Source organism: Lagopus muta, chromosome 8 (assembly GCF_023343835.1).
Source record: "Lagopus muta isolate bLagMut1 chromosome 8, bLagMut1 primary, whole genome shotgun sequence".
Classification (NCBI taxonomy): domain Eukaryota; kingdom Metazoa; phylum Chordata; class Aves; order Galliformes; family Phasianidae; genus Lagopus; species Lagopus muta.
Genome location: NC_064440.1, coordinates 17941927 through 17964716, shown reverse-complemented (window position 1 = coordinate 17964716; position 22790 = coordinate 17941927). Strand labels below are relative to the sequence as shown.

At 38.6% G+C, this 22790-nt stretch overlaps 1 protein-coding gene across 7 annotated transcripts in view; it reads right to left on the bottom strand.

The window, feature by feature from the left end:
* CERS6 (ceramide synthase 6) overlaps nt 1-22790 on the bottom strand; it is a 114793-nt gene that overhangs the window by 25595 nt on the left and 66408 nt on the right. For all 7 annotated transcript variants that reach the window (XM_048952336.1, XM_048952342.1, XM_048952343.1 and 4 more), the window contains 3 exons: nt 7216-7266; nt 6814-6906; nt 1025-1153 (listed from right to left, as the gene is read on the bottom strand). In XM_048952336.1, coding sequence (XP_048808293.1) covers nt 1025-1153; nt 6814-6906; nt 7216-7266 — 273 coding nt within the window. The remainder of the gene's footprint in view (nt 1-1024; nt 1154-6813; nt 6907-7215; nt 7267-22790) is intronic.

Sequence of the window (22790 nt, the reverse complement as noted above, 5' to 3'; positions counted from 1 at the left end):
AGCAGAATAGATCTACACACGTTGCTAAAACAGGAAAAAGGCTTGCAAAGATGTAATTATTTCTAATTAGAGAAAAGCAGATTCTTTCTTGCCTTCATTCTCAGGCAGTTGTGTGACTTCTAGATTAAAAATAAATTAAAAAATAAAAACAGGGTTAAAGCACAATCAAACCAGAATGGCAGGACTTCAAGACTGAGAAAAGTGAATAATGCAGTGAGGCTATGTTCTTGCATAAAAGGATCCTTGAAAATACTTTAAAAAAAAAAAAAAAAAAAAAAAAAAAAAAAAAAAAAACTTTTAGACAAAAACAATTATTATCTGATCCTGACGGAGAGTCCACATCACAATCTCAGCATTACTGATGAGAAAAATCTCTAAATTGGTGCTAAAGAAGTTACAGATCATCTTTTTACAGATCATCTTGTCTTAAAAGAGTATAAATCATCTCCCTCTTCTCCAAAGCCATCTGGTTAATACTGGCATCTAGATGAGGTGTGGGGACAGGAATTTGGAAGTCCTCCAGAGAAGCAGGTGAGTTCACTGCCTTTGCACAGGATGAGCACATTGTTTCATGCCCTCTGCTCAGCAAAGAACAGCAGAACCAAATCACGACCCCTTGATTCTTCCAGAGGCAGGATTCTCCCTTAGCTCATCACTTCAGAGAGGTCAAGACAGGAGTTTCTATCCCACACAGCAGCCACTTTCCATTTTTCATAATCTTTAGTTTTTGATTTTTTCATGCTATATTTAAAATCTGCAACTCTTCCTGGCAGTGCATCATCAGACTGTTCTATACAAGCAGCTTATCAAAGAATAAATCAGCCTAAAGTCACAAACATGGACTGCTACAAGCGTAATACATTTCAGTAAGGAAATACGCTATATTAATCAACACTACCATCTTGAACTGGCCTCTTTGCTTAGGGAATACATGTTCTGCATAGCAAATAGATTCTACCCACTGACACATGAGCTCTCAGAATAGTAAATATCACGTACATTGATGACACAGTTATTGTCTCACCTCTAGGACAACATCAGCAGCATCATGGAGACATAAGGTCAGGGTTCCCACTCGTGTCAAATTGGTTACATATGAGAAGGTTATCAGGGTGACAGTTACAATGTGATGTGTAAACATGATGCCAAAATCCTAGAGCAGCGAGAAGCAGAAAAAAATAAAAGAAAAAACAACAATATAATAAACAGTGAGATTCAGTATACCCACATAAAAATGGATGAATGTTTTTAAATCCAGCATTATGGTTACGTTGCAGGAAGATTCTGCTACTTAAGTACCTACCCAGCGATATTTTTTCCTTTGACTAAATAAAATAGCCACTGTATGATAACAAAAGACGAAAAGATTATCAAAAGCTAGAAAATAGTTATGTCTCTCAGTTTGTAATAATGTAATTTCATAGACATCCAGACTGCAGTTACTTTGAGAAAACTTATGTACATACAAATCAAATTACACCTTACTTCTTATATACTGAGTAATACACAATCTGCAAAATAGTGCATCATTTACAAGAGTTCAAACAGCTGCAGAGGTACAACCAACACATTTCCTCAGTGCTATGAGCAATTATTGACAGTCACCTGCCAAGTGCAATGGAGCAGTCTCATAGAGCTGAGAATCCCAAGTTTCTGTTTTCATTTGTTTCTTTCTAATGTTGTTCTTCACACTATAGCAGGGTCAGAAAAGTCTTCAAATGAGCTAGTGCAGATCCTCCTACTAAGATCTAAGCTGCTGTCTTCCAAATGATGCACATTGCCCAGTCTTCAAACTTCAAACAGAGTCAGCAAGTAACTGTTACTATTGAAAAATATGGGCAGTAGTAAAACTCCTGGAATATCAAAATCTCTGATGCATCCTTAGGAGTGGGCAAAGCAAAGGGAACAACTACTGCACCTGGCCTACACTCCTAGGCTGATTACAGGGAGAACAGGATACACTGGCATGAGACTCTTTTCTGTAACGCATAAAATCAGTTTAAAAATAATTAAGTCTTGCTGGAGGCTGGAGTTTGCTTAACTACGTTCAAATCTGTGAGAAAGTATTATCAAAACCCTGAAGAAAAGGTCACGGGACCATTTGACTGGGGAGTTCCTCCAGGCATTGGGTGCCCAGGTAGCAAAGCAGCTCTCATACAAGGCTGTTGCTAAAACAGGAAAAAAGCTTGCAAAGATGTAATTATTTCTAATTAGAGAAAAGCAGATTCTTTCTTGCCTTCATTCTCAGGCAGTTGTGTGACTTCTAGATTAAAAATAAATTAAAAAATAAAAACAGGGTTAAAGCACAATCAAACCAGAATGGCAGGACTTCAAGACTGAGAAAAGTGAATAATGCAGAGAGAACAGATCCAGACAGCCACAAGGAACAGCTCCTCCAGGAAGGCTCATCTTCTCACCAAGTGCTTTGGGAGGTAGCATTTGTGTTTCTTGCAGCAGTTGATTTCAACTAAGCTGTCACCAGCTGATAAGCCCACTGCAGAGAAACAGCAGGGAAACTAAATCTGCAGCTGCAGCCTTGTGAGGGACAGAGCCTGGAGGGAAGGTCTGAGGACCTGCAGGAAAAGTGTTGGTGAGCTCCCAGTAATAAAGGGATAGCTCTGGCTATAGCTGCCCATTGCTTGCTCTCTCTAGTGTTTGCAGGTGACTGTTCAGTGCCACCTTGCCTGTCTCTGGTAACGGAGAGGGGCCTGCTGTGCATGGGAATGCACTGCCACTTCTAGGACCAGCCCTTGCATGCATGGCACTGCATACTTGGAGTCTGTGAAAAAACTTGCAGCTTGAGCTGATTCATTAACTACAAAGGGAAGGAACTCTTAGCCTACCACTCCATGTTTAATGCTGTCAAGTACTACAGGCTCCTCTGTCCTGCAAATCTGCAACACGAAGAAGAATTGACTAAAAGCAGAAAATTGCATCCTATTTTGACATAGTCAGATTTGGTTTCCAGCAGTCTGGAGTGCGATCAAACACATGCAGCAATCATCTCAAACCATTGTTTACATTCCATTTCCTTAAAGATAACTGAATACAAGTAAAATTAAAGTCTATTTCTCTTTCTGAGGGTCTTAAGTGAGAGCAAAAACATGGCATCTTGGTCAATTCAGTAACCACAAACCCACCCATGGGGACCATTTGACTCTGCCATATTCAAAAAAGCAAAGCATCTACCCTTTTTCCCAGGGCTAGCATTCCCACATGGCCATATTGCAGCCTAGCTCTTTTACCTGCTTCAGTTGCAAATGCTATAGCACTTCTTCATTTTCCTGCTAACTGTAATTACTTTTGCACATAGGCAGTCCAAATGAGGCAAGAAGTCTTAAGCCAAATAATTCCTCTGTTTCTATAGATGCCACATTCACATTCTACAAAGACTAGAATTCCATTCCCTCCTGGGAACTCTTCAAGGCATTCCTGACAGTACAGATTACTCCTAAGCAGACCTAATACCTATGGGCAGCAGTCTTCTGCATCTCCACATGAGACTACTTACAGAAATGCTGTCCAAGGAACTCCTTCTCTGATGTTTATTGGAAAAGACAGTTAACTGACTCTGTCAGCTCTGAAACAGAGATACTGGTCCAACATACTGAGAACTGCTAGAATAAAGTAGTAGTGATATAAATAAGAAGGCTTTTGTTACTCTAGTCCTTTCTTTCCTGCTATTTCCTTATCTCAGTAATTATTACTATGCTTGAAGAAGCTATGTGTTACATTTTAATTACACATAAGGGTAATGAATACACAGAAACTAATGTTGCAAGGCTACATAATGTCAAGTGGTACTTTCGTTCCCAGCTTACTCAAGTAGTTTTATCCATACACAATAGAATTATAGCCATACAAGAATGGCTTCTTTCTTTAGTGTATTTTGAACCATACATGTTTGTGCAAGACACAAACAGCACAGTTTACAGCAGTTATATTATAACCTTTGTTTGTGACTTCAGAAAGATAACATGTGCCTTTACATGAAAATATGTTTCTAAGAATAGGAGAAAGACCCTACTCATGAAACACCATCAATGGAAGAATGTGGTGCGGACAACAGAAAATCCCATGGGTCTCAATCTTGACACAAACCCTCCAGAAACAAGATTTCTGTTACAGAGGGTAGTTTGACAATTCTATCAACGAATACTTCGGGTAACCAGAAAAATGTTAAGTAAGCCTGATTACTTTTAAAACTTATCAGAGGCTTGTTAGCCAATCCAATCTTCTTTCTGTGTGTTTTACAAAAGAGGAGTACAGGAAACTGGAGAAAAAATTGAAAAAACAAACACAATAAAACACCAAAACAAATGACAGTAGATTGTAGTATTTGAAAATACGAAACCCTTAAGGGTAGAATATAATTACAGCTACACAGTATATGTTTATGAAGCAAATAACATAACACAAACTATAAAAGTTAACCTATTCAAATCATTGCCTTAACTTAGAGCTTAATATTTTGTTTGTACCTATTCTGTCAGGCAGAGATAATTTGGTAGAAGTTATAACATCTGAAAAAAAAGATAAACAGCTATTTAAAAATCAGTGTAACCATTTGAAATAATGAATTTATTGTTAAGAAAGAAAAAAAAAAAAAAAAGACTGAAAACCAGAAGTTCATTTATCTTGAGCTGCACAAAGTAAAAGACTGGAGCTATGCCAGTGATCAGTGCTGGCACTTTCAGTAAGGACCTACAGCACCTTGCCTTGGGAAAGCTGGATGCATAATAGTGGGTTGGCTGAAATCCTGTAGTGCTCATGTCTGCCAGGGCACTTATGATCATTCCAGACAACAAAACAGACCTTGTTGTACTTAAAAGTATCTAAAATGATAAGCACAACATACACAACAGTATTCCTCTCACACTAGCAAGAAAACTTCAACGTGTTTCTCAGACTGAGAACCGTTAATCTGTTCTGCATAAGTTGTCATGAAGTATTACCATAATGTCTGATACTAGCTGGCAAATTTCCTGCTTCCTTCAGCTACGGTGTCACTGTATCACACATTATATAGCAGATTCAGAAGTTTCCACATTTTTAAAATTAAACATGCTCTTTAAAAGAGAACTACAACAGTGCTGCAAGAGCTGATGTCTCTGTCAAGCTTGTACTCCACTAGGTGGGGGGTTTTTTGTTTGTTTTTCAGAGAAGTTGCTTTTGCACTTTTACACCCTGACCTATTGAAGTCAGAATTTGGTGACGTGCAGAGCACCTCAGGAAACTGGCTTTGAGACCAGTCTTTTGTCTTAAAATCTTTGAAGTGCATGAGTTTGAACCAACATCACGCTTCTCACCTCTGCCTTCCTTTACAGGTTGAGCACTTGTAAAACTTCTAGCCTTTCCTTATTGGTACATATGTCCATGTTTTTGATGCTCCTGAGCGTCTGATAGGAGTTCACCTCGGAGCTGAGGCTTGCTTCATGTTTTCCTAGCAACATCTATATTCCCACTAGCTTAGCACATTGTCTGTATGATATCCCTCTACATCCTGAGCTGTCTCGTCAGAGAAGACATTCTGGCATTGTGTTGTGATCCAGCTGACGGCTGCCACTGCCTTGATGCCCAGCAGCATGTGCTACTACTTGTTGTCAACTACTGTAAGCTCTCAGTGTTAACACTATTCAACTCGTGGGTTTTCTTGTCAGCTTGCAATTGCTCCTGACCACAGAGCAGTTTTACTGTCTGACACCAGCACACAGCAGCATTTTTCCAGTCCGGTTATCCTAGTTACCAATTTTGTTTAAGCTACAAAAAGAATTAGCTCCACTGTAAATCTGTGACAGTGGTGTAATCTAGCTGCAACCAGACTAATTCACTCCATTTTCTAATTCATCTCCATTCACTAATTCATCTCCATTTTCCTTCCATTTCCAAAACAGTATGCTGAGAAGCCTTTTGTGTGTGTGCGTGCATATGTCTATATTTATCTATAAATCATTTGTAAGTAAACGAGAGACATACAAAAGATTCCTTGTTTGTATCTATGTATGGACAGTATCAGACTCTCTGTGCTCAGCTCAACGATGGAAGCAAACTCTCCAAGTCACAAGGGCAAACGCTATAGCTTTTTCCCAGGAGACATATCAAGATGAAAGATGAAAGCCTACCACAATGGTTCTTTTCAGAAATGTACTTCAGCATACCTAGATGCTGACTGAGTACCTCCAATTACCTTTCACATAAGGAAAGCAACTAGTCAGGAATCTATTAAATATTCTTTAAAAATATAATGTTGCAAATGCAATGCTGTTGAATTTTGCTCTCTCAAGAAGTACACAAAGAAAGGGAAATACAATCAACAGCAGTGCAGAGAGATGAAATGGATACATGGGTACTGATTAGATAAACACAGTCCTGCAGCAGTAATCTGAACAATTCTGTAGCATTGCTGCAGAGGTTTTGTTTTGTTTTATAACCAAGGGTTATATGTAGTATCACTCTTTATTATTAAATACATTTCAGTTTTTACCCTGTCTGTGCAGGAAAATAAATTCAGTGCCTTCACAGATCTTACCAAATGATACCATCACTTACCATCACTGATATCCAATCATTTAGCTCTAAGTAGAAATAATATATATATTTGATCAATTGCATTCAAGTCATTTTATAAGAGCAGTAGATTTCAGCTGATGCAATTTCCCTTTGAATATTCGATTACATCAGGCTCTTCATCCCACATGCAGAAAAAATACGCCCATCACAGTAACAAGGAACAGTGTGAAACAAGCCCTTCAGCATCAGTTTTTCAGCGATGAATATCAAAGCCTTCAGTGTTTTCAGTCTCACTGTTCTTACCTTTCTTTTGATGTCAATGAACTGAGAAAACATTAAGGACCAGTAGAACGATAATTCAGCAATGTAGTAATAATGAAGGTCAGGCATCAGTGGCTGAAAGATGGAGATGAGAAAAGGTTAATAGAAACTTTCAGCATCTTCAGAACTATGGCTACTTCTCCATTGTGGCAGATGTTACAGGTAGATTTCCCATATTTGTTTTCGGATCATGTGTTTCATGTCAAAACAGGTGTGATAGTTAAATTCCCATTTCACTTCTTGAACACAGGAAGACAAGGAGCATCTAGCAACATTTGAAGCACCAAGTAGCCTGTTCGTACTAACATCCTGACATAAAGCTCTATCATAATAAAAACAGAGCTCTTCAGAGATGCCATTCTTGGTTTTAGGCAGTACTTTTACCTGATATGGGTAACCATTCCAGCACTGTCTGGTATTCCAAAGCCAGGGTGTCTGAGAGAGAAAGGAAAATAAAACAAAAAGGTCTGTACATATGATTTTGGTCAATGTTAAGTGTTCATGGTTAAAACAAGTGAGGGACAAAACTATAGATACAGCATAATATTTGCACTTGTGGATAAAGGATCTGAGAACTCAGTACAAGAAGTAGATTTTTTAAAGTTTCACACATATATTAGGGCAAAATGCCCATCCACAGAGAATTTCATTTAGTGCACTATGACCTTACACAAATAGCTTTTACAGGAGTACAGACTGAATACAATCAGCCTGTGCACAGATGGTCAGATCTCACATTACCTTCTCAGCAACACAGGAAATCTTAACCTCAGACTGCAAGAACTTCCCTTATGTATAAGCATCCTTTCACACAATACTTAATCCTAGCCATATATCCACTCCAGAGAGTGAATCATGCCTTCTGCTTTGCTGGCTGACAAGATGACCATCCAGAGACTATAGATTTTGTTGCCATATGGAAAATACTGATATCTTAGGGCAACATAAAAAGTGCCTCAGACAAATTTATTGTCACAAGAAACCACACTTTTCCATTACAAAAGGCAGGACGAACTAAAAAACTTGAGTTAGAGACATGCAACCCTTTTGCGTCTTTTTTTTTTTTCTTCTTCTTTTTTCTCCAGACTGCACAAGATTTATACAATGCTTCTTCTTCAGTGTCACACAAGATAAAGCCATGCAAGTACATGTTATTTAGCTTTTCTCTCTTTTTCTGTGCAACCATGGAACTATAGATAGAAATTATCATGTGAACAAACTCTTCTACCCAACATTTTCAGCTGCTAAATATTTTCACAATAGGCAATAAGAACACGGCCAAACCAACAGTAACCAAATAACTCCTTTTCAATGTGCATGTTTTGCAAAGCATGGCTGCGTCTCAGGTTATCTCATTAGAAACATGAAAGAAAGATGTGGATTCAGGATATTTGTATCATTAGCTGTTCTACATCCAAGTATAAAGGTTGCAGAACATTGTTAGGTCTCCCGGATTAAAACACACATGCTGTTACAGCACTAAGTACTACTGACACCATGTTTTTTCACACAAACCCCTTGTGCATGAAACAGAGCACTTTCTTGTTTTCACCATTAGGCGAAGCAGTACAGTTCAGGCAAAGCATAACAACACACACACAAAATGCAATGTTTGTAAGGAGCATCAAACCAAATAAAAGAAACACTAAAAAGAATGCTGTTCTGGAGTTTAATGCCCTATGATGAAAATCAAGCTGGTAGAGTCTTTATAAATAGGCAGGATTTGTACCATATCAAAAGACTGTACAAATTACAGTCAGAATTGTTGCCCAATTCCCAACTGATGCATAAGTTCTAGTTATGATTTGTCTTCCAGAATATCCTCAGAGCCTTTCCTGATTATGAGTGATGTAAATTTGACTATTAGAGGTTCTTCTTACTTTTTTGAATATGTCCAGAGGAAAGAAGGGAAGAGGAGGAGAGAAGAAATTTGTACGTACTCCCCCCTTCTGCTCCTCAAGTGGAAATGAATAATTCTTACAATAGCTTGAGCAGAATACCAACACTTACAAATAAAAGATCTCTTACGAGTTTCTGATGCATCTCTTACAAGGAGGAGGCTGTGAGAATGGTGAAAGTCCATTCAAACCTCTCCACCCCTCTATTTGGAATAATAATTTAATGTAAGCAATTCATTTGTTTAAACACCTCCTCAATAGTTATTGCAATATGAGTTCCTCCCATTTCACACAACAAAAAAGGTATCTTGAAAGAGATACAGCCCCTCTACCTACAACTCTTCATAATACATCGAATCTCAAATATTTTTTCTGACAGCTGCTTAAAGTAGAGCCATCCAAATATTGTAGGATAACTCAAGTTTAACCAGGCTGTGACTGTCTTTCATATCATATTCAACTAGAAATAAGATATGCTTCCTACCCAACTATTTTACTACCTAAATTACAGGTGCTAGTAAAAAAAAAAATCCATATTTTTCTCCTTTACTATGACATCTTAAGGCTTCTTAGGAGAGATGCCTGCTATAGGAGCTGCAGATGTAGAGATTACGTTCAATTAAAATACCAAAAGCTAAATAAAAGAGGTTTCACTGTAAGAATCCATCAAGACTTTACCACAAATCCTGAAAGGATACCACAAATTGAGAAACAATATAATAAATGCATTATTATTAAGTCTCAGAGACAATACGCTACAAAACATCTGCTTCTGAGCCAAAGGCAACTCAGAAAGTCATGCTGCACTCTCATAAAAAATGCTTCCGATCTGCTGTTTGAAAACCTAATTAGATTCTAAGTGGGCAACAGGCAGGCAACAGTGGCTAAGACTGCAGGGTATCTATACTACTTTCCTACCTCTGTTTCCTTCCCAGTCTCTCCTCCACTTGCCTAAGCTTCTCATAGTCAACTCTAACTGTTGCTCTAGAATAGGACTTGGGTTATGGTTGCCCTGGTGTGCTTTAGTGAAGAGCACAGAGAAAGCACTTAATTTATGCTCAGCCTTCCCCTCTGACTGCTACAATGAACCTAGCCGTAGACTGAATTTAGCTTCTCCTTAAAGACATAGTATTAGTAGGAGCTATAAGCACCTTGCCTAGTACTCTGTGAACCTTACGACTCTAGGATACTCAGGGCAGGTTCAGCTGAAAGGAGAGAATCCTGAAAGGATCTGTGATGTAACACTTTGACACAATGATGAAGGGTGAGCTAACCAGAAAAGACTTAATGCTGGCTTTCTCAGGACTCAGCTGAACCGCATGCTCAGAGGATATAACTTTAAGTTGTCCCACACAAGACAAACTCACTATTGAGCAAAGCCCAGCTCTCCCTGCAAAGTCTCATGACAGACAGGAAGAAAAGCGCTATCACTTGACTCTGCAACAGATCTTTTCTGGGCAAACATAATGAGTGTGCTATCAAATACCAAGAATAAGAAGAAAAATGGAAATATAATGCCTAGGAAAGAGATGAAGTACAAGCAGCCTGATAACAAAAGGGCATCCTGAAGTTGAAAACTGCTAAAAGCTTCAGTAACTAATATGTAGGACAAAGGAAGGGCAATTGATGTCATCTTCCTGGACTTGTACAGAGCCTTTAATACAGTTCTGCACCACGTTCTTAACTATAAATTGGAAAGATACAGATTTGAAGGCTGGACTATTCAGTGGATACAGAATTAGTTGGATGGTCACAGCCAAATGGTTGTAGACCAATGGATCCATGTCCAGGTGGAAGGTGGTCACGAGTGGTGTCCCGCAGGTGTCTTGGATCAGTGCTCTTTAACAGTTTTGTCAATGACATAGTGGGATTGAGTGCACCCTCAACAAGTTTGCTGATCACACCAAGCTGAGTGGTGCAGCTGATACAATAGAAGAAAGAGAAGCCATCCAGATGGACCTGGATAAGCTTGAAAAGTGGGTCCATGTGAATCGAATGAGGTTCAACCAAGGCCAAGTGTGAGGTGTTGCAGTTGGACTGAGGTGATCACAGGTATATATACAGATAGAGAAGAACTCATTGAGTACAGCCCTGTAGAGAAGGACTTAGGGGTCTCGGTAGGTGAAAAGCTGGACGTGAGCCAGCATAGTGTACTTGTAGCCCAGAAGGCCAACAGTATCCTGGGCTGTATCAAAAGAGATATGGACAGCAGGGAGAGGAAGGTGATTGACCCTTTCTGCTCTGCCCCTGTGAGGTCTCATCTGCAGTATTGCATTCATGCCTTGGGACCCCAGCACAAGAGACATGGAGACTTTAGAGTGCCTCCAGAGGAAGGCCATGAAGATGGTCAGAAGGGTGGAGCCATCTTATGAAGAAAGATTGAAGCAGCTGGGCTTGTTTAGCTTGGAGAAGAGAAGGCTGCAGGAAGACCTCATTTGGCCTTCCAGTACCAGAGGGGAGCTTATAAGCAGGAGGAAAGCCAACTTTTTACAAAGCCTGATAGTGACAGGACAAGGGTGAATGCCTTTAAACTAAAATAGGGAAGAATTAAGTAAGATGTCAGGAGAAAATTCTTTACTCAGAGGGTGATGAGGCACAGGAATAGCTTGCCCAGATAAGCTGTGGATTCCCCATCTATGGAGGCCCTCAAGCTCAGGTTGGACAGTGTCTCAGCCAGCCTGATCTAGTGGGTGGCAAACCTGCTCAAAGCAGAGAGGATAGTACAAGATTATTTGATTATTGGGTCCCTTCCACCCTAAGCATGATTCTATGTCACAAAGCACCAGCCCTACAACACTGAAATCTTCCCTTATGTAACATAAAATGCCCAATCAGTACAGTATCAATGACAGTGAAGGATGACAAGCTGCCGTTAAAACTGCTGTCATTTACAGCATTAAGGAAAAAATTTCTTTTATGTTACAGTCCTTACAGGAATACCTGTCAAAAGCTCCAACAAACCTCTCTACAAACTCTGCGATTAAAAGGAACAATTTTCAAGAATTCTTCCAGGAAAAAAAAAATCCCAAAACAAAAGAAAAAAAATCCTCTCGAGACAAGGGAAAAACTGAGATGCTTGCATGCTAAGCAGAAGCCTCTAAGTTGCCTTTACTTATCTGTAAAGAAAGTTTCTAATTGGGTCCTGGCTTTCACTAGCCCCAAAGTAATGAAAAACTGTATGCCTCACTCAAAACGCTGCTAGAATCTTCAATGTGAAAGGATAGTTTTTAAAGTAGATGAATAAAAAATAAAAATAAAAAGGTAGCACAATAAACCCCTTCCCATTGTGATCTATTCTCCATACAGTCCATAGTTGATTTGATTGAAAGGCATTTCTGTGTGTATTTTATCAGAGAGACAATAAGTACCTGATGAAGTATTATTTTAAAATAACAAATTAAATTCTAGTTCATCACACAGTAATACAAACAACCATGAATATGCCTCTCATTCATATGTGCCCAGCAGAATCCACTGAATACAGGAAACACAGAGGTCATGGGCTGGATTCTCCAAAACACAGAAGCTCTCCATGTCTTCCCCACACTGCTGGCAAGTCAGGCATCAAATGTGTATATTTAAGGTAAGTGAATTGCATGCATGTTTTTTATGAACAGCTTGTGTTTTTAAAGATGAACATACTTACATGTGGGTCACACAATTTTGCACAATGATTGTTAGTGTAGAGCTGAAGTTACTTTCACAGTTCACTTCACTCCACATTGCTCTGTCACTCACTAAACTATCTGTACTTGTGCTGAGCACAATTAGGATCCAAGCAGGCAAGTTGTGCCCACATGTATTGGTGTTGCTTTGCCCAATAATTCAGTTTCATCCTTTTCATCCTTGGAAGCATGAGTCTATAGATAAATAAGACACATGTGAAAAAGATGAATAGTGTTGCTGGCACTCATTTTTTCTTTTCTGCAGCCTATAAAGTTGAAACGAGCAACATGCTAAGGAAACACTTCCAGAGGCACATCTTTTAGCCTAGTGACATCAAACCCCAGTTCTCTACAAAACAGAGTCTAGCTGACAGTTTCAAGTATCAGACAGCTGTTATGCACCTGATTCACTCTTGATCATATGGGCACGTTGTAATTCCCAAAGGAGTTCTTCCTCAATTCCCTGATAAGTAAGAAAAATCTCCCAGCTTTTCCCATGGATGAATAAAGGCAGTGGGCCAGCTGTTTTTGCCTGAATAGAGCATGCAAAAATCCAAGCATTCCATAACAGAATCCCCGCACCTCAGGAAAGCCTACTTATACACAATACTGTATTTCAAACAAAAGCAAGACATTCTCAGTCTGAAAAGATGCCTTTGTTGCCTTTGAAATTAGAATATTTTTGTTCCTATAAAGACAAAAAGAGTACAACACAGAAATTTTGAGCATTCAATGCACACATAGTCCCTACTCCAAAATCTGAAAAGGCCAAGATTTTATCATGCTTAATACATTTGGATACAGCTTTACAAAATTTTGTCCCTTACAGCTATCTATGATTCTATTTAATGCAACAGAAATTGGCACTATTAATTAAAGTCAGGATAATACGTCAAATTTCTACCCACCTTGCTCTGGTGCAAACATGAATGTGTCACAGCACTCATACATCTACTTGCATCAAATTAAAGCAGGCCGTTGGTTCCATTTCTCTTCATTAGCATTTATTTGCTGAGCCCCCAAGATACTGTGCATAGCTTGTTCTCATCCCTAGACCTAAACATTTGTCATCTTGTATGTGTAACTTCCTCTTTTCCTCAGTAGTAGCTGTGTGCTCTCACTGTATTCTGCCTGCAATCTCTTGTTTGTGGGGATGGACACTCCACCATATTCCAAGCTTTACAGCTTATCTACAATTGCAACAGCAGGGGAGGGGAGACTTCAAAACTTCATTTTAAATTTTCCACTTACAGTCTTTATTTAACAGCACCTTTCATAACATCAGTGGAAGTTATTCATAATTAACTTTATTTATTTGACCTTCAACATACTAAAATTAAATAGTATCTCACTCTTCACTTTTTTTACAATTAAAGTTAAGAAACCTACCAATTTTATTCTTATTCAATATGTTAATAAACATTCCTCTTGCACATAATTTAGTTGAATAAGTGCTCACTTAAAGCGATTTACTTGAATTACTTTTTTTTTTTTTCTTCCTCTACAATGCATGCAGCCTTTTGGCATGATAAGCTGAATGGCTGTTGACATTAGAAAGTCAGATCACCTTGTTAGCAACCCAAAGTATCCTTCTGTGGTTTCCCACTCTAGAGACACCATACTGCTGTGCGAAAATGACTGCTCCACTATGCTAAAGCCGAGAGACTTGTCAGTAAGTGAGTCTCTCAGATTCAAATTTCACAGTGGCCCTAAGTTCCTTTGGCCTTTCCCCTTCTTCTTTCTTGGCTCAACAGAGATCAGTGTAAAGATAGATTACAGCAATCATTTTTTCTTAAGAAAAATCCATACCAACAAAAACCCTTGCTCCTGTGCACAACATACAAACAAATACAGTGTGTTTCTTTTTCTTTGCTGCAGAAGAAACTCCTAGATATTAATTGCTGTAAAACAAGTCATAGCTGAGTAGATACATGCTGTTTCAAAGGAAAAACAATAAAGGAAAACAATGAGAAGCTCTTCCTTGGTAACATAATTCATAAATAGTGTATTGATATGTTATTAAAATAAGCAAAATGCATTGAATTGTAACTAGCATCCTTTACTCATTCAGCCTCTTTATTAGCTCTCTGAATATATTCCAAGCGTTGCTTCAAATAAAAAATACCCAAGAAATGCTGAGTAGATACTCTGCCATTACTTTATATAAGCAAAATGAAATTAGAATCCTTGTTTAAATAGCCTCACTGGGGTAAAACAGTTACGAATAGGGGCAAGGCTTGTAGATTCTACTAACCACACAAAAACTGGACCAGCACTAGCCTGTGTCTCCATCCACCTACAGGTAGCTAGCTGCCTTACTGAAATCAATTATCCTAGTCATACAGTTAATGTTGCTTCTGTGACTTCTGATGGCAAGTTTATTCGACAAAGTACTGGGCAGCTGAGAGACACTTATCAAAACTGCTCCACATCTTATTCATTGCAGCACTCAGCAATAGAGCTTACTGGGTTAACAGTATAAAGTGACAAAGCTGAAAACAAGACCTCCACCATGTGTCATTACTTTAGACAGGACAGTGACTGGGGAATATAAGGTTTCAAACCCTCACTCTGTGTCAGATTTCTGGAAAGGCTCTCTCAACCAAAAACTCATTTGATATCCTGGCGATGAGACACACACATTCCTGTTAAACATTTTTGAGCCATCCAAACTGATTACCCAGAGAAATTATGCAGCTGGAAACACACAGCACATATCAGCAGTATCATTTTCAGTTTCAACTGGAAAATTAACTTGTATTTTGAACTTCTGGGCAGATCCATGGCTTCATTATGACAATTCAAGCATTAGCTGCACATTCATGATCATTCGGAGGTTGACAACAGGCTCAATATTCTGACCATAACTCTTTCAGTTTATTTACTTATTAATTTTCTACAAGGATGTGAAGTTCGTTGTGTTTTGTTTTTTTTTTTTTTTAAACAAGTATCAGCATTTTGCAGCAACTTTATCTCCAACAGAAAGAAAATTCAACTTCGCCTTAATATTTAGAAGATTTGCAGAGGAACAACCAAAATGCTCTGTGTCAACTTTTGATTGCCTTCCACTAAATTTGCCCAGCCTCCAAGGACTTCATATTTAACATGTCTCAGAAACTTTATCTACTCACCTAGAAATGTGTTTTTCTCGTCATGCTTCAAAAACCAACGTCAGTAAGATAGAATATGAATCACAGTAACATCACCTGTTGCTATGATTGTATTTATTTTGCTACTAAGGTATTTATCATACCACTTAAAAATTCTCTCACCCATTTAAAAATTCTATCAGACAGCTTCCAGCCTCCAGTGGCTGCTGTGACAGGTATTTTATGCACAATCGTAGCAGCTGATGGCACTGGCTGGTTTTGTTTATGGCAGGATGAACCGCGGAGTCATCAGAAAAGTCTCTCCGCAGGGACCAGTATTTAAATACCTATAGATCAAAACGAGACACATTTCCCCCTACCCACAAAACTTCTTGTCAGCAAGAACTGACAATGGAAAACAGAAGAATCTAGAATATTTTGTATCAAGCTGCATTCTCTTCTTTCTAGTGATGCGTGGTTTTGTTTCCTTCTCACAACAGGAATAGCATTTTCATCATTCTTTAACGACCCAAGCAATCATTCATATTTCTTGGCATTCACAACATAACTGAAGACAACATGACACACTGCCAGTGAATCTCTTAAGGTTCTCTTTTCATATGTTATGACTAAGCAAACTGTCATAAGTTTTTACGGAACTGTTATTGTTCTTGAGTTTAGTGCTTTATGTTTGCAAAAACAAGGTATCAGAAAAATGCACTTCTGTAATGCAGAAAATTCAGCCCTTCCCCTCAGCAATCTACAGGGCTGACTTCCAACTATAATTAAAAATGATACTTCTACGAACTCAAAATAATAAAATAAACAGAAGGACACGCTCCAAGGCCAAGATTAACAACAATCATTGAATGATGCTCTTGACATTTCAGATGCAAATGTATGAGTGCACAAAATTATTTTTAGAAAAATATGAATACAAATCTGGATTTATTTACATAAGTTATATCTGGAAAGGCAGAGTAAACTCAGTGTACCACATACATCCACTTTCCCCTTTAAAAATATAATGTACGTTGGTCTTGTGCTGATAATCCCAATTTCAATTTAGAAATTATGTGGAAAATTACTCCGCAGTATTTTAAAATGAAAACAGCAAAAGAAATAGGTAGTTATAGAAAAGGGCTCTAACATCTACATAAGGGTAGAGGTGATGGGAGAAAAGAAGCCTGCACCATTTCTTGCAGGTGATACTCAGATGTCCTGGAATGAAATTTTGCACACTTTAAACAGAACCAAGGAATTCTGCAGCTGGAGAGAAGCTGGTAGCTACAGCATTTCCTCTCTTTCCTCTCATCAGCCAGCCAACAGTCCTACTAGCAAGTCTGGCCATCAACTAATTTGTTTTCATTTGAGTACCTTCTTGTTCCAGCACTTCCTCTTCTGCTTGCTTTTTAGTAAGCAAAACTTCTTTCGTCATGAAGTTGGGCAATCAGTGGTGTTCTGATGGTTTACAGCAGCTGAAGGCCTACATAAATTTTGTAGAAGCTGGGCTAAAGTCCCAATTCATTTGTGCATAACAGGTTTCCTAGTGACACAACTCATACTTTGTAGTCACTATGTGCACAGTAAGAAGAATGCATAAAATGTGATAGAGCCATTCAGCAGAGCATTCCAGATGCCTTTGGTGAAACAAAGCAGTTGTAAATCTGTTAGCTTTACAGTTGCCTTGAGTTTTTTGATTGCAGAGCCAGACCACATCAATTAACCTAGAATTTGCATCTAAAAGGACATCTGAATTTATTAGGATAGGCAACATGCAACTGTGGTCCTGGAATCACTTTGAAAAAAGATTGTGTAAACTGCCTAAGTTTACACTTGGTAAACCATAGCTTGCCATGGGAGCGAACTGCAAAGACTTATCATACACTTAAGTAACTAGTAAAAATCCTAAGAAGGAATTATTAAAGCAGATAATTGGTCAGTTCACTCCTAGTAGCTGTGTAATGCTCCAAGATCAGTACTGAACTGTAGTATCTCAGAATGCAGGAGCTTTCCTGCAGGATGCAGCTTCTACAGAGCTCCTGGATTTTCAGAGCACTGGGCTCTGATACTTCAGTTATCCAAAGACAATTAAACTTACCATTACACATCTACTTTCTGTAATTGTAGTTACTATCTGTGGCTGCTCTGCCGTAAAAGTACCTCTGGCTGATGCTGACCAGCTGCTGACTTCCATGCTATTTGTAGAAGGGAAACATTTATCCCTTCCTACATTTCTCCTACTGACACTGACTTTTAGGAATCCCCTGTGAGCTTCTTTTCTTCCCAGGACTCACTGCGTGCCATAAAGGAGCCATGGCCCAAAATGAGAAGTCTATCTCAAATAACAAAACAATTCTTCCTGAGAGTAGCTCCTTTCACTCCCATTCCTGATACCTGCTGCCTTTTTTTGACGTCACTGAGGTATGATTCCAAGCACAAACCCAGATAGTTAAGGTAGTTGCATGGAAAAAAAAAAACCAGAACACAACACCCTCCACTTTCTGCTCCTGCAATTGCAGTGTTTTTCTGTAGTTTAGCATCAGCACATTGTAGCAAGGTCTCAGATCCCTGACAGTCTGAAAGTCAGCAAGATACTGCAATGTCTAATTTTCAATTTTTTTTAAATAGAAATAGAACTTCTCTAGGTTACAGGGTCAAGATTTAAACCCTGAGGATACAAGAGCATTTGTTGCCATCACAGGCAGCTGGTGAGGAAATCTTTTGGCAGAGATCTCCCCACATTGCTGCCACTAAAGCCTTGACATAACAAGCAGCCTACTCACAGACACACAATCAAGTCTCACATGATGGCTGTGGCAGTAGAGCTTCATCCAGACAGCTTTCTGCAATGGACAGGTTAAAAGCCCCCATCTTTGGCTACACCAAAGGCGGTCTCTAGAAAGGGAGCAGTTTCTGAGCAATTTCATCCGTGGAAACAGCTAAAACAAGGCATAATCTAAGCAACAAAGGAAAGGATTGACTAAAACAGCTCCTTTCACTCCCATTCCTGATACCTGCTGCCTTTTTTTGACGTCATATTGACTGGATCAGGGCAATTCACACTTAAGGTGCTGGTGTCTTTTGTAGTGAATTATTTCTTGGTGTATTTGATTTTATGCCATAAGCACTCAGTAGTGCCTGGGAAAAAGCCCAGTGAAGAGAATCTCTCATTGCAATTTTCTCTAACATAACAGAAGCATAGGGGAAAATGCTAATGTAAAAATAAGAATGCCATTTGAAGGAAATTCTTTCCTGCTTTGTTCCGATTCAGTGTCTGTGAGAACAATTGCTTCACCTGAGCAAAGAAAGATGGACATCTTCACAGATTTGGGAAACTATTTTGGCTAAGTCTACACGACCTTTTATGTTAATTTCCTCCTCGATTTTCCCTTTCTTCTCCTGTTAGGTTGCGCATAAATTCAAACTTTCTGGTGTTTCCATTTTTCATCTTCAGATCTATTTGATCCATTTGTATTTTTTTGCTCTTAAATGCAACTCATTTTGCTAAAAAAAGTAACAGGAAGAGTGGCTGGTAGAGATGAGAGCAGAGGAACTACGCTGGTGCTAAACTTAATTAAATTTTGGATTAACATGAACACTAAGTTTTGTGCACAACAAACAGTAACTGGGTAAGAGAACTGGCTGCCTTTCTTGTTTTCCTAAATTTGTAAATCTGTGGGGAAAAAAAATACATATAATCCCTGGTGAAACTGTATTTAAGACAGCAGCAGTTAAAAAAAACAGAAGCAATACTCTGAATTAGATTTGAACCCAAAGGAATGTTTTCCCATGCTAAAGTCTGTCATTTTTAATTGCCAGAAACTGAGACCATCAACAGTCAGGAATGATGTGAACGCCTTAAGATAAAATGATGAGGTAACACAGAAAGGAAATACGAAACAAAAAAAAACAAAAAAAAAAAAACAAAAAAAAAGCTTACTGAACTACCAATAATGTATTTGTTTAACTAGCAAGCTTCCTTTTCCTTGTACTTAAAAGGTAAAACAGCAGTTTTATGACTCAAAGCTCTTATACGTAGTGATCTAAAGGCCCACTAGCTTAAATGTGGATAAAGATATTCTGCTTCAAGACACTGCCTCTATAGTGAGTTCAAGTTAATAACGGCAAGTCAAAGCACCAGTTGGGTTATTAATAACCCGCTCTAATATAAAATGTCTACTCTTTCCTCAAGTGCAATTAGCTGTGGAAAAAAAGATTGCTTCATTCATCGGAACAGCAAAACAGGAAAAGCCCCTGGCAATAGCAGAGTACTGTTCTAAATGCTTTGCTATAGGTATGAATGAACCATCTTAGTTTCCAAATGAATTTAAATTATTTTAATCCTAAGGTTGCCTAACTAAATCACTTCCAGAAATATTCTATCTGGATCTGCTATTTTTATAAACGGAACATGGAAAAATCCTTATCTTTTAGGAAGTCAGGCTGCTTATGCAGTAGCATAAGGTGCGAGCACTGATGAGACTGGGCATGGCTCGCTATCAGCTTTACTCTCCAAACTCCTGATTACAGAGCATTCATTTATTACTCTGATGTCAGTGGTAGTTAAATATTGCCAGCTGAATTCCAAACAAAATGTAATTCAATTCTAGATATATTTTCAAATTAGTGTGTTGTTCTCCCTTCCCTTGCTTTTGTAGAATCACTCATCATTATCTGTATTTGAAAGTCTTACTGCCAGCAGTGCCCTACTGCTGGAATAGGAGCATCACTGATATTCTCATTTTGCCTGTTTCACTCAAAAAGCCTTCTACTTTCTTTCAGCCCTGCTCCTGTTAGCACTTCAGAAATTGTGGTGTACCAAAATAAAACTCCTCAGATTATCTTCCTATTTCTGAGAAATTAAGGGAAAAAATAACTCCTGGAAGGATGAGAAATCTGGTGCATTTCTGCTAGGGCATAAATGACTACTGACCAAGATCATTAAATCAAGGCCATGTACTGCTATCAGCTTCTTTGGGAAAATTTGTAGATAATACAGAACAGTGATGGTACAAAGATGGCAATGGAAAAGGAAGGAAACAAAGCAGACCTCTTGTTGTCCATAGGACCACATCAAACCTGCAGTCTTCCCAGCATCCCAAATCCATTCCTCATACTAATTAAAGCAGTTGAGGAAGGGCTGAGAAGCAGTGCAGTGATCTGACAACGAAATGTAAGAGAAATATATTGAAATAAGAGTTAGCTGAGAAATATATGGGAAAAGAAAGAGGAGAGTCTTTATAAAATGAAGTTTCGCCCCAGAATGGTCATGCTGTCTCCAGTGCCAACAAACTCTGGGCTGCACTATACAGAAAAACTGAGCATGGGGGAAGAGGGCTCTTATAACAAGCCAGCCTTTCCAAGAGAATTGCAAGGTGCCTTCCTTCAGCCACTCATCGTCAGATAATCCATCAGATTTCCATGGTCAGTGTTCAGATAAAGAGACTAGAAAACAAATGTTGCATTGCAGGTAGAATATATCAGAGGTCTCAAACATGTCAAACTTTCCAAGGTCAGGTTATTCTTTCCAAAACTTCATAAGCCAGACCAGGAAGAGAGAGAAACAAGTAAACAATCAAATCCGTACCTTCCATGGCTTCACAGAGGTACAATTAAGCTTCACAGCTATATTGTTTGCAGGAACAATCAATGAAAAAGAACACCAGTGTCAAAGAATAGCCTCACGTACTGCTTGTTTTTTAGGCAAAATAATTTGTGGCGGAATTAAATTGCTTTACTGAGTCAGCACAGGGCAGCATCTATATTGTATGCTGTGCAACCCACTAGCCTGCTGAGACACTACACAGCTAAAACAGAAACAGGTGAACTGATTACATTGAAATCTCCCTTTCACATTAATGAAAACGCGCGCTTGCTCTTTAAAATAGGAAGTGACTCAATTAAGTCTAAGTTTCACAGTATTGCAGATGACTTTGTAATAATACGGCCAGAATGCAATATTCTTTTCTTTGTCATCTAAGAGCACTTTCCATTTAAAGGAAAATTAAATGATAAAAATGCACAGAACAATACAGTAGTAATTTTACAGTAATAACAACTCCTCATTTTTCAGAGAGCACGTGAGCTATACCATTAGTCTGGTCAGAAGTCTTTAAAGAGTCAGCAAACAGCCCTGATGTACAGATGAGCAGGATACAGAGAGAACAATGCCTGGCAATCCTGTCTTAAAGAAGTTTTTTTTTTCCCTAAAGGCCAAAGAGATCAGATGACTTTGAAATACTTCCTTGGGAAGGAATGGAATGTTTGAAATTAATTCAAAAGCAAATCTGAACATAAGTTCTCTCTATAGCAAGACTATAGAAGAACTCCCTAAAAGTAAAATAAATTATCTACATGGGTGGCAAGTGTATGGGAACTGCTGAATCACAGCCTGAACCTCTGATTGATCACCTGAGGCAAGCACTGAGTCAGCCCTGGGAGCACAGGTGAAGGCAATTCACCTGTGCTGCAGGAAGGGTGGAGCCTGGCTGCACCTCTCCTAGACCCATTTAAGAGCTGACTACCAGTGGGGAAGGATCTCTTCTGGAGATCCCCTCCTCTGGAGTTTCTTAGCAAGCCCAGGATATGGGTAAGCATTTTATCTATTCTGTTTTGGTGTAATAACTGCTTAGCTAAACTCTCTGGTATATTTTCATAACTATAACATCTGTATATTCATTGATTATACAGCAAGAATCTAAAGAAAACTGAAGGTGAAACATCAGTGATAAATTGATGCAAGACAGCATACAGTGAAGCTACTAAGTAGTTTGATGACAAATTTTAGAATAGCTGCAAAACTGCTAAACAGAAGAAAATTTCCAAAACCAGAATGGTAAAGGAGACACTATTCCAATTAAATATTCCATGTCCCCATCTTTTCTTACTTCCCACAGGATATGAACTCAATTTCCAGAGATACCTCTTTCCCCAAATATAAATCCTACAGAGTTGATTACTGCTGTGGGAATCAATAGCTATTTACTTTTCAGAGGTTAACAATCTCTAGGGTCAAGAGATAAAGATATAACAGCAAACAAAATATTAGTCACCACATTAAGAAGTAAAAAATTCTCTTTTGCATTTCAAACACAGGTGGTCTGACATTAGGTCTAAGGTTCTCATTTACAAGCAATCCAAAGTGGCATTTTCAATGGTTTTACAAATCTCCTAGGACCAAAATGCCTATGTGCATTGCTGTTGCTATGCTGATCCAGGAAAACAAAGAACACACCAATTCACCTCAGCAGTTGAATGGGCCATCCTTTCTCAAAAAAAAAAAAAAAAAAGCTTTAGAAAGCCAA